The sequence below is a fragment of the Lineus longissimus genome, chromosome 6 (genome assembly GCF_910592395.1).
Source record: "Lineus longissimus chromosome 6, tnLinLong1.2, whole genome shotgun sequence".
NCBI lineage: Eukaryota > Metazoa > Nemertea > Pilidiophora > Heteronemertea > Lineidae > Lineus > Lineus longissimus.
Window position 1 is genome coordinate 21,461,145 of NC_088313.1, and position 11,984 is coordinate 21,473,128.

Consider the following 11,984-nt stretch of genomic DNA (forward strand, 5'->3'; position numbering starts at 1 on the left):
AAAAAATTTCCGAGTCCAAATTTTGGAATTATGGTCCTGTCAAGTCCCTGCCCATCAGCTCTGAAGTCAGCTGTCTCTTTAAAGGATTGTCCTCAGGATGTGACAGAATCAGCCTTGGAGGAGACTGTCCTCATATCAGCTCAAGGCAGCTGTCTCTTCGAAGGACAGTCTCTTTCTTCCACATTTTAACTATACATGTATATCTTCTTGTTATTTTCAGGCCGAGTATGGGCTACATATTGGAAACGTTGGTTGGTGAGGTGAATACTCATGGCCGGCTTGGAGTATTGGTTTTCTTTACAACTGGTTCATAGTGTACGAGTAGGTAAAAGGCCACCTGATATACCAAGCTTCTTCTTCTGAGCGTTCATCAAAACAGTTCAGTTTTTGAATATTTAATGTATTTTGCATTGCAATGGAGTATGTTATCTAAAAGCTGAAATGTTGGCTGCTTGCTGAGAAACACAAAGTAATCAATAGTTGACTGATATGTGGAGGTGATGCACCATTTGAGGGAATGAGTAACCTCGCCCTAGCTGTGCATGTTTGAACAAATCGCTCTCAAATCGAAATCAAAACTAGTTTTTTATGTGGCCGATGATGCAGAGCCCGCTGAACGCTACTGTAGCTGCTATACATGAACGGGTTCTATTGCGTCATCTACACGCCAGTTGTACGGATTTCTAAAAATATATTTCAAAGTCGGCCGAGAAGAGATCGAGCAAAATCCTCACCGAAGACTAAATGGAGTTGATCAAGGTAGAGTGAAAGATGTGTTTTGTTGGGACTTTTCATCATTGCCTTCAAAATTATATGTTCTACTCTCCAAGTTTCAGAGGATGAAATGTCCCTTTTGATGTAAATAGCGCATGGTAAAAGGGGTACTGAAAGTCAACAGTTTATAAAGAATTTGTTGAAGACGGACTTAATGGGCATTTTAGAGCTTGAAGACCAATAAAATAGTTCATGGCAGTTGCTTGCCTTATTCAAAAACTTGAGATTTAGAACAGATTTTCATTACCCTGACTGTCAAACATGCCAAAGTGGGCATGTTTAACGATACTTGTATGATAACCCATCCCTACACCTAGGCTTACTTTGAAGGGAGAGCATCAGTTTACCTGCACCTTGCTCTGTATTTGTTGCTGTCTTGGGTTAAAATGATTTGTTTTGTGTGTTTCATGTATTGTGTTGCTCTTTACCTTGTATCATATCATATTACCTTGCATAGCACACCATCAGAAAGGGGTGCGGACAATGTCTTTTTCTGATTTTGCATGTTTCATGTTGTATGAATGCATATTATTGCTCTTGGCTTCTCATCATTATGGGAGATGCTCTCCCCTTCACCACACCCATTCCGCGCGCTGGGCTGTGGAGACTGATTACAAGATGGGGGGTAGGCCTATTTTTTTCATCCCCTGCACCTGCACAGCACATTTTCCAAGGCTGAATGAAGTCATGATATGAAAAACTGAAGATAAACCTCCCTTGTTCTGGGTTGGGTGGGATATTTTGTTCAGCTTTGGACTTCTTGTATGCTGCTGAATGGAAGTTCCCAAAGACAAAGCCCAAGAAACCCTTGTAGTGAATAGGGTCATCAGTGACTTGTTGAGATCATGCTCATCAATTTCTCATGACTCCCACCAAAAGTCTGGGAAATTTAGGGATTGACATTGGCGTTTTAGCCAATCAGAATATCTTTATCTGGTCTGATGTAGGAGTGCCAGCTGGTATCCATCCATAAATCCTTGAAAACTTTTGATATTACATTGATCTTGTTGGGAACTTCTAGCAACTCCATGAGTGTTTCACATGGCACTGGTTCCTTGAACATCAACTGCAGACCGTGAAGGCCCAAGGAAGGACGGACGGACGGACGGACAGAAGGATGAACCAACAAGAACTGCCACATATTCTGGTCTGGTTCATCAGCCAGTGTCATGTGAGAAGCAGAATCCAGTCCTGAGATGTCAGTTTGTTGAATTGACATGACAGAGTTGGGTTTTGCTTCGAATGTTTTTCAGGTATGGGGTCGACACCAATGAAGTCACAGTCAGGATGGGAGGTTAGTGGTATTTTGTCATGAATGTTATGATTGTTGCACATTAATAACTTATAAATAATGTTTCTTTCAGGTTCCCAAATGCAGTACTAATCAAATCTTTGGATAGCGTTTCAGCTTCAGTGCTTGGGATGGGATGGTGGGAGGGTGGTTGATTCAGGGGACAGAGGTTTCTCTGCCGCTTTGAGGAGAGATATGATTGTGAAGAAACAGAATGAGAACTGTGAGGGATTAGATAGTCTCTAGGCTCTAATGACCTAGGTACACCCTTTCTGTCAGTCTTCATTTGCTAACCACCGCATTTGTACCTGCAAATGAAGCACCTGTAATGGGGGGGGGGGGGGGGGGTGGATGGCGAGCACCACTGATATGTCAATGTAACCCTGATTTTCCTCTTCTATTACTACTGCTGTGCTCAATACTTCTGGATCCAACTAGATCACAACATAAACAAAGATTACAAGTTTTGACAAACAGAAGATGTTACAGGGTTACGACAGTCAGTGAAACAATCTTAATCTGAATCGTACCTAAAAAGTTTCTGTCAAAATATTACTTGGTGAATCATGACAAATATTGTGCCATGACACATTTCTGTTTCGTCCTGTTAGATTCAGATTAAATTTGCACCTTTTTTTAGGGGGAGGGGGGCATAGACAGATACTGATAAAGTTCAAAAGTGGTCCCTTGGATTCGACCATCACTTGCTTTGGGAGGTAGTAACAATGATGAACGACTCCTCGGGACTACTTCTCCAACCACTTTACGGGTGCTACCGTACAGATTGCTGCTCAAATTCGACCAACGCCATTGAGGTCATGTTGTTTAAGCGCAGAAGATTTGACATCGCTAAAGACAGCTGGTTTTGCCGTCTCTGGTGTAACAGAGTTTGAACTATTTTAGAATATGCGTGCAAACATCTATTTTTCGGCGCTTTTTAATTTCTTTTCGTCTGGAAAGGTTCTGGAGCCAGCAACCAATATTACAGTAGGTCAAGGTACGGTAAGGTAAGTCAAGGTTTATATGTATGGTAAGTCGAGGTTTATAAGTATGGTAAGTCAAGGTTTATTTGTATGGTAAGTCGAGGTTTATATGTATGGTAAGTCAAGGTTTATAAGTATGGTAAGTCAAGGTTTATAAGTACGGTAAGTTCGAAAGTGGTTCCTTGGACTTGAGCATCATTTGCTTGGGGAGGTCGTACCACTTTACGGGTATGTGCTACTGTATAGATTGCTGCTCGACCAACATCATTGAGGTTATGTAGTAAACCAGCAGAATTACTACTGACAGTTTTAAATTGGCAAAAGAGAGCTGTTTTGCTGTCTTTGGTTTAACTGTTTGAAGGATTTTAGAATACGCACACGGACATCCACTTTTCGGCGCTTTTCAATTTTCTTTTCGTCTGGAGAGGTTCTGGAGAGAGCAACCAATATTACGGTAGGTATCTATGTACGTTAAGTCCAGGTAGGTCAAGGTATTTATGTATGGTAAGTCCAGGTACCTCTGTTTAGGCAAACATGCTCTCGGCCACTGGATGTCGCTTCGTCTCGCACATAATTTTTGGCTCGCTTTTTCCGTCGACGCTTTTCGAAGATGTATTTTCCGTTGATATCCAGACTAAATCGGCTGGCTTTTTCCGTCACCACTTTTCGAAGATGTATTTTCCGTTGATATCCAGACCAAATCGGCTCGCTTTTTACGTCACCACTTTTCGAAGATGTATTTTCCGTTGATATCCAGACTAAATCGGCTCGCTTTTTCCGTCGACACTTTTCGAAGATGTATTTTCCGTTGATTTCCAGACTAAATCGGCTGGCTTTTTCCGTCGACAGTTTTCGAAGATGTATTTTCCGTTGATATCCAGACCAAATCGGCTCGCTTTTTTCCGTCGACGCTTTTCGAAGATGTATTTTCCGTTGATATCCAGACCAAATCGGCTCGTTTTTTTCCGTCGACGCTTTTTGAAGATGTATTTTCCGTTGATATCCAGACCAAATCGGCTCGTTTTTTTCCGTCGACGCTTTTTGAAGATGTATTTTCCGTTGATATCCTGACCAAATCGGCTCGCTTTTTCCGTCGCCACTTTTCGAAGATGTATTTTCCGTTGATATCCAGACCAAATCGGCCCGCTTTTTCCGTCGACACTTTTCGAAGATGTATTTTCCGTTGATATCCAGACCAAATCGGCCCGCTTTTTCCGTCGACACTTTTCGAAGATGTATTTTCCGTTGATATCCAGACCAAATCACTCGATATCTCCTCCCTGTGTCAATGTTCCTGGTGTCTGCCCTAACTACCACAACATATCTTGCTAACAATTGACACATTGTATAATGTATAATTGTCATATGTATAATTGTCGTATGTGACACAATAGTGTCACAACACTGATCATTCGTCGTGTTTGTACATTTCAGATGGCGCCTGTGATAGGAGACCTCCCCGCGGTGGCGCCGGGGGAAAGCTTTGAAAACCGCACTGCTCACTGTACATTGTGATCGAGGGGGGGGGGGGGTTATTCCATTATGAATCTTGGGAACATTTTATAACTTTTGAGATTCTCAAATACCAATGCAAAATTCACATTTCCATGGTGCTTTTCCATAGTCTTTCATAGCTGAAGTCATTTTTGGGATTATTCAGAACAAGTTTTTGTCGGAGGGGTTGAGAGGAAGTAAAGCAGCACAATGTGTTTTTTCGAAGCTTTCTGCAGACAGCCTATCTCAACTTATCAATTCTCGTCAAACTTACAATGCCGATTAGATTTTCTATTTCCAGAAGTTCCTTCTTAGTCAGTTGTGGCCGTGCTACATAACGATGGTCTGGTTGCAGGAAGAAATCCGGGGAGGTACAGCGGAATCAGTCAAATAACATTAAAAACCACGAGTTAATTTTAAAGATTTTAATATACAACATGATTCTTTTTACTTCTGCATTGGAGACAAGCTCATGAATAACAAGAAAGACTCCTTAACAAATGAATAAAACCCACCAGGAGCGTGGATCTCAAGATCATTTTGACTCAATCAAGGAAATGTTAATCTTGACAGTTTCAGATGATAACACCATCTTCCTTCTGAAATTGGCCATTGCTACACCTTGGAACATCTGAAGAAAGATGGCGTCACCATCTGTAACCGTCTCAGTGAACATTTCTGTTGATTTTGTGAGAACTAGATTTAGATCCATGAATCTTCCAGTAGCATCAGGAACAGGAACAATCATGACCACTTGTGTTGAAAAGTATACAAGTATACAAATAAAGAAAAGACTTTGTCCTCAACATGTTTACAATATAAAAGTGAACCCCGATTCTGGTTGTGATTATGTCCTGATAAGACCAATTATGATGAATGGAACAACACCACAGATCTTCTCTCTGTGCCACTCATCAATGCTGAGCATTCCTCGATCATTACAACAGGACCACACAGGGCTATCATTACTATCAAGACATATTAATGAAGAAACAGCAAGTGGCATATTTTAGAGAATTCTTCACATATCTATTTGTTTAGGTGTCCTAATCTTACGCGTGCGAGTTGACGTAGTTGGCAGTACAGGTTTGTTTGTTGTTGTATAAGATGTGGTAGCCGGGGACGATGCTACCTTACTGGCAGACGCCGTCATCAACTTGGCACTAGTGGATAACTGCAGCATATGAGTCTCAGACTTGGGTGAATCTGAAACTGGTGAACTCGTAACTGGAGCTGCAGGTGAGATGGTCACCACCGTAGCAGTCTTGATCAGCGATGTCACTATTCCCAAGTTTTCTTTTGAGATCATCGCGACTTTCTCCTTTGACAAACTGTCCGTAGTAGATGCGAGTGGCACAGACGGCGATGACGTATCTAACTTGGTCTGTAGCGTTGTTCCAGCGCCATCTACAGTGTCAATGGGAGAGGATCGTGCTGGGACACCACTGCCCTGAGCAGGACTTGGCGAGACAGTTGAGCCAGCACTAGAAGCAGACGCACATGTTTTTGTCGGTAATGTTGTGAATGTGACAACCGTGGATGGCACAGTAACAGGGACGAATGATGATGTCGCGTCAGCCTTCAGCTCCAACTGTTTTGATAGAATCCTTGCCTGGGTTATACCGATAGTCGTACCACCACGACTCAGCGATGCAGTCGTCAGTGGAAAGTCATGAAACTGCATCTTCTGTATTGCTTGCACACGTTCCTGCTCCGCGTTCAGGGCACACGCCAATGACGATGCACTCATATATTTAGTTTTGACTTTAGAACTAGCTTGTGTCATTTTTCCCACAGCGAGACTAGCTGCAGAGAATGCCCCGCCACTGGCAGATCGGGTGGTATTGACGAGGCTGCTGCCTGCAGATCTGGCTGTTGGAACACTTGACGTTGAAGCAGTAGCAGTTGATCGTCCGAGTCCTGATAAGAGTTGTTGAATCTGTGTTGTGTTTGACGATGAGGTGGTGAAATGAATGGTCGATTGTTTCCCACTTGACCGCTGTAACGAATATAGGCCACCAAGTGCCGATAAGCGACCAATCAAAGGGGAGTTGACAGTAGCTGGTGGTGTCTTAGGTGACAACTGGGTCAGAAGTTCACTTTGAGACGTTGGACTAATGACCTGAGAAGGCGGGTCCAGAGCAGACCCAGCAGAGCCTTCATTGACTGTCACTGACAATGGTTTCTGCTCTTTCTGCAAAGCTTGTAAAGTGCTGAATGCCAAACCACTCACAGTTGCAGTGGTCTGATTCGTCATGACAGTTTTAGAATGGGCAGGCTGCAAAGAACTTGTCGGCACAACGCCAAGAATCGTTGTCGGTAGCAACGTTCCTGAACTCGAGGATGAACTACTAGAATGGCTGGCCTCATCCAACGTCAGCAGACGCCCCTCTGGTACAGCACTGATGGTATCTTTGGTTGATGTAATCAACCCGGTGATATCGGGTCTCAGATGAGGTTTGATCGCTCCGGTGAGTAACCCGGCAAGTTCTGTCTTGTCAGTAGGGGGCGTTGATGCCAGTGGACTCCCGGCTTCTGATGACTTTGCGGATGAAACTCGACGTTTGATTGGCACAGGTATCGGGCTGGTGCTCCTCTTCCTTTTGTTGTAAGTTCTTTTGGCTGCAAGTGAAAGGCAAGTAAATGGTTACATCTTTAAACACTAAAGTGCTGTAGTCATCTTCTCAACTCCTACAACATTAACTCCATATGAAAACAAATGAACACAGCGGCAAAGTGTCCTACTTGTGATCCAAAGGTTTCAGATTTGAGGGAACAACACTGTCTGCTACTTGCCTGGTATTCCCTTCTGTCCCGCAACACTGAATGTAAGACTCTGCGTTCTCTTTCCAACAGGTGCCGCTATCATCTGTGTCGGAGAGTTTAAACTGCCACTTGAAGGCTGACTCGCTGACCGACCCCGAACTGGTAAATCACTGCTGTAGGTGAAGCCAAGAACCTGCAAACACATCAACAGTTTTAGTTTGATTGTGAGCTGTTCCAGTCGTTTTCTGTCAATGATAACAATGATATGGCCCACATTTTTGGAGATGGGGTAAGGGTAATCTCTGTGTCATCCAGCTTGTCCAATGTATCAATTGGCTGTGAGAAAACTTGGGCTAGCCTAGTATTGAGTTATGCAGCAAATGAGACCTAATCTAATGAAAGAGAGGAAAGAAATCTCTCTTACCCCTTGTGGTGACCGAATATATCCAGAGGGATCTGACACCAGGTGACGAGGGATCTTAATCTTTGGCTTCTTCTTCTTGGTGTCTGTCTCGGGGACAGACACCTCACTGACCTCAGGTACGGCTGTTCCACTCTGGGTCAGGACACCACCAAGGAAATCGGCCATTTCATCCTGGAAAGTAAACAAACAAGTTTGAAAAAAAGTCTATTGACATGCAGCTCAAGAGGGATTATTTGACGGGCCTGCATTTACATTCAGGTAAAGAGATTCTTGGTTTTAATTTCAAGGGTTGAGAAAACATGAATTCAGGCCCGATTCAAACTCCTCATCCCAATTCTTGCCTAGAGCCATGCACTTAAGACAGAAACACAACACACCTGAATACATCGATCAACCATACTCTGTGTGATGCCTTCTTGTTTCTTCTTCATCTTGGAGACCCTGAGATTATCGTCAGTTCCACCGACCAGGATCAGTCCATTCTCAGCTTTCATCTTCTCTCTCATGTCTTCAAGGTCATCGATCCGACACATTGTCGCCTGCTGGCCGAGGACAAACAAGGTTGGCGTTCTGCTCTCCAGCAAGGCGTCTTCAACATCCTAGAACAGAAAGCTCCACAATGTCATGATCAATAGTCATAACAGGCAGACATAGGATGTCCCAATATTCAACTTCCCGACTTGATGGACACAACTGCCACAAGTTGACCTTTCGCCTAATATTCTGCACTATCTCACCATGGTCTGATTAAGGAATTGATATTGAGCTGGCGCACGGTCCTTGGTTGGTTGCTTAATCAAGACCGCTCCAGAAGACCAAAACCAGAGGCACCAGCCGAGGGTATGGGGATGTATCACTTAGCCACCAACTGCATGCACTTTAGATTTAGGCACTTCTTGGTCACTCACAACTGATTAAACTACAATACACACCCAAAAACAACATAACATACCCCTCGTCCTCCATGTATGCCCATGAAAGGGAAGCCTAAGCAGACAACGGCAGTGACATTCTCAACAAGAGAGACGTGGCAGGCAACGAGGGCACCAACATTCCAGCCAATCAGAACCAGCGGCCGATTCGGGAAATGACTCTGCAGCTGAAAGTGAAAATGATTCCATAGATGAGTACTCCATCTGGTGGTACAACATGAAACTGATCAAATAATTAATCACATAACTTGGCAGCCGGTCTTCAAAATAATGGGTGATATGAATAAAGACTAGCAAATGCTTTTATCTAAAACTCCATGTACATTTACACTAGGCCTTTATGTACAAAATTGAAGTAAAAGCATTTGCTAGTCTTTATTCATATCACCCAATCCCAATGTACCCATAACCTGCTAACCCTAAAATGGTTTTGAGGGGTACAATAGCTCGAATGGTGCTTGAGAACTTCATTCTCTCAGAGACTTCCAACATATTGTCACAACTCTTACCTCAAGAACCTTGGTCCTAACCGCTCCAATCATGTGTTCCAAACACTGTGCTATACCAACACCACTACCACCGTTGACAGTGTGCATGGTGACGGGGATGACTTTACCAAGGTTGGACAGCTGAGATGTCCAGAAGCGATGCCTTCGACTGTGGAATGTTGAATGATGTGTTGGTCCATTTGGGGCTATCAGCAGCAATGGATTTCCAGGTAACTTTTTCTGAAAAGAAAAGATACCAGTTTTTGTTCAAATGTTCAATATACTGTAAGATTGAGAGTACTAGTGACCGATTTGATAACAATGATATTGGCAAAGTTACTTTCTGATCTCCCATCTTTACCTTTTAAGACAAGAGATGATTTTGAACTCTCTGTCACTACAATGTTTTGGTGTGCTGATACATTAAGTTTCTGAGGCAGCTAGTGAGCAAACCTCAACAACTTTCTTACCGGTTTATGAGCCGACAACACACTCATGGCCGGGTCCCAAGGACTGAGGCAGCTGGTGAGCAAACCTCAACAACTTTCTTACCGGTTTATGTGCCGACAACACACTCATGGCCGGGTCCCAAGGACGCTTCAGAAGGAGCTGCAATGCCTCGGCTGTGGTGGCATTCGCCCGAGATGAATTCGTTGACAGCATGATCATCTTATCAATTAGTGATGGCACCTTGGACTTGAGGGTCTGTAGCACATCAAGATAGGCAGAGAGCATCGGGAGGCTGAGATTCTCCACAAGGACAGAGTGCAGCCATTGGGAAAGCTTGGAATCCTGCGGAGAAGATAAACAAGTTTAAAGCTTCTGCAAGTCATATTTGTGCAAAGACAGTCATGGCAGTATTGAAGTATCAATGCAGCATTCTAACAAACCTTGATTGCAATGGCGCATGTTGTATTCCACACTGGTGTCATTCTTGGATCAAATTGTGCTGCGTTGGATTCAAGTAAACAAAGCCACAACTGAAGAGAGTTTGTTTGGCAGACAACTCACTTAATTTTAGGTGTGATAAGTTTGTAATTAACTCTGCACTTCTCTGTACTTCATGAATACTTACCCATCCTACAGAGGCCAGTGCCTGTCTCACCCTTTTTGCTGTTTTGTCAACATGTATTCGCCGCATGATAGGTTCCTTGGCATGCTGAAAGATTGCAAATAAACAGAACTTGAAAGATAAACTTAGAAGGCCTTGTACTGCTAGGGTAGTCAGGCGATGAATTAATGTGAGGTTCTCTTGATCAACATGCTTCCAGTGTCCCCTGACAACCTGATACATCCGTGATGATTGAGATGACAAAAAAAAGACTTACACCTTCATACGCCAGTCTTGCCAAGCGATCAGACTGCAGCGCCTTCATCACCTTGTTGAACAGTCGATTCTGTTGCACCGTCCACCCAGTTCTGAAGAAAAACAACACGAAACAAATAGAGAGGAAATCATCCCTTTCCTTCTGACAATGGGATGCAGGATACATCTACAAATGTATACTGGCAGTTTCTGTTGACATTTTAAATGCTAAACTTTGATAATTGTCTCACCTCGTGATATGTTCCTCCCAGTCATCGGGACACTCCTCTGTACGAGCAAACGTCACATGTCTCTCACACTCATTCATCACTGACCTTGCCTTCGCTGGATCAAATGGTACAGTCGACTTGTAAGGTACATTCACCACATCGATGACCACATCAGGTTCACTGGAATGGGTCAAGAAATAAATTGATTCATAGATTCTCAACTTTGACGGTCTTTGAATCGCTTTATTAGGTTCTAATATTTCTCTGTTTGATCAAATCACTGATTGCAAGTTCTTACTGATAAGAGACTCGGAAGTGATTGAAAGGACAACTTGAACAAGAAGACAACTAACTTTTAACTTGAACAAGAGGACAACAAGTGACATTATTTGGGCACCGATTTGTTGGTGGCCCTTGGCTATGTCAGCACTGCCACTTGCAAAGGGGGGAGCATAATGACATTGGTATACCATCATTTTGGCACAGAACCATTTCAGCCAGTATTTATGACATCTGATGTCCTACTTACGGCCTGCTTTGCTCAAGTGTCGCGTTCCGTGGGAACTTGTCCATGAACAACATCTTCATTGCTTTAGCATTGCTGGCATCTGGATGAGCACTCCAAGGCTTAGCATAACAGTGGTCCAATCCAACAAGATCAAGTTCTGGCTCCTGTCCTGAGACGTGATAGAGGAAAGACGTGCTGCGACCGACTGCTCCACGGTCGAGAGGCATGATGGGAGAAAGCGTCGGCGAGGAGGTGGTACCAGCCGCCAGCAACACAGTGGGAGATATCATATTGAAACTCTAGAGGAAAGAAAGATGAAATACTAAGGCCTCATCGTAACAGCGCCATCTACAGTACCAATCCCAACTGAAATTGAATAGGCCCTACGGCGGGCTACGCAGTCACAGGTCGGCCCAACAAACCATCTTTACAATTGATCTTCACAGTAAAAGACATTCACTCAATGACCGTAAAAACCCTAGGCCTAAACAAATATTTCTGAAATGCGAATTTATATAATTTACTTTTTTTTCCAGGTGACACCCATTTCCATTACACCGGCTTTTGATTTTGATTTTTCACAACTAAAATCATTATCTTCTACACCGAATTCTGGCCGGTTTTCGGTTATAAACTGTACCTTGTTCAAAGGACTAGATCCAGATGCGGTAACAAAGGAGAAAGACATCACTGAAATACCACAAACCCGATCTAAATCGACAAATTATTTGTTTTCTTGCATCACAAAGTTCTAGCGACCGCCATTTTGCCTCAGTATTCACTTGACG

General features: G+C 43.3%; 1 protein-coding gene across 1 annotated transcript; it reads right to left on the bottom strand.

Moving 5' to 3' along the window:
- Positions 1-4,952: 4,952 nt before the first annotated feature.
- On the bottom strand, positions 4,953-11,974 carry LOC135489885 (KAT8 regulatory NSL complex subunit 3-like). The gene is made up of 12 exons (XM_064775493.1): positions 11,837-11,974; positions 11,218-11,495; positions 10,710-10,868; positions 10,481-10,571; positions 10,228-10,311; positions 9,705-9,944; positions 9,174-9,392; positions 8,685-8,831; positions 8,110-8,331; positions 7,733-7,903; positions 7,339-7,501; positions 4,953-7,164 (listed from the first exon to the last, which is right to left on the bottom strand). The coding sequence occupies exons 1-12, from the start codon at positions 11,882-11,884 to the stop codon at positions 5,564-5,566; spliced, it is 3,423 nt and encodes a 1,140-aa protein (XP_064631563.1). The 5' UTR covers positions 11,885-11,974; the 3' UTR covers positions 4,953-5,563.
- Positions 11,975-11,984: the final 10 nt, after the last annotated feature.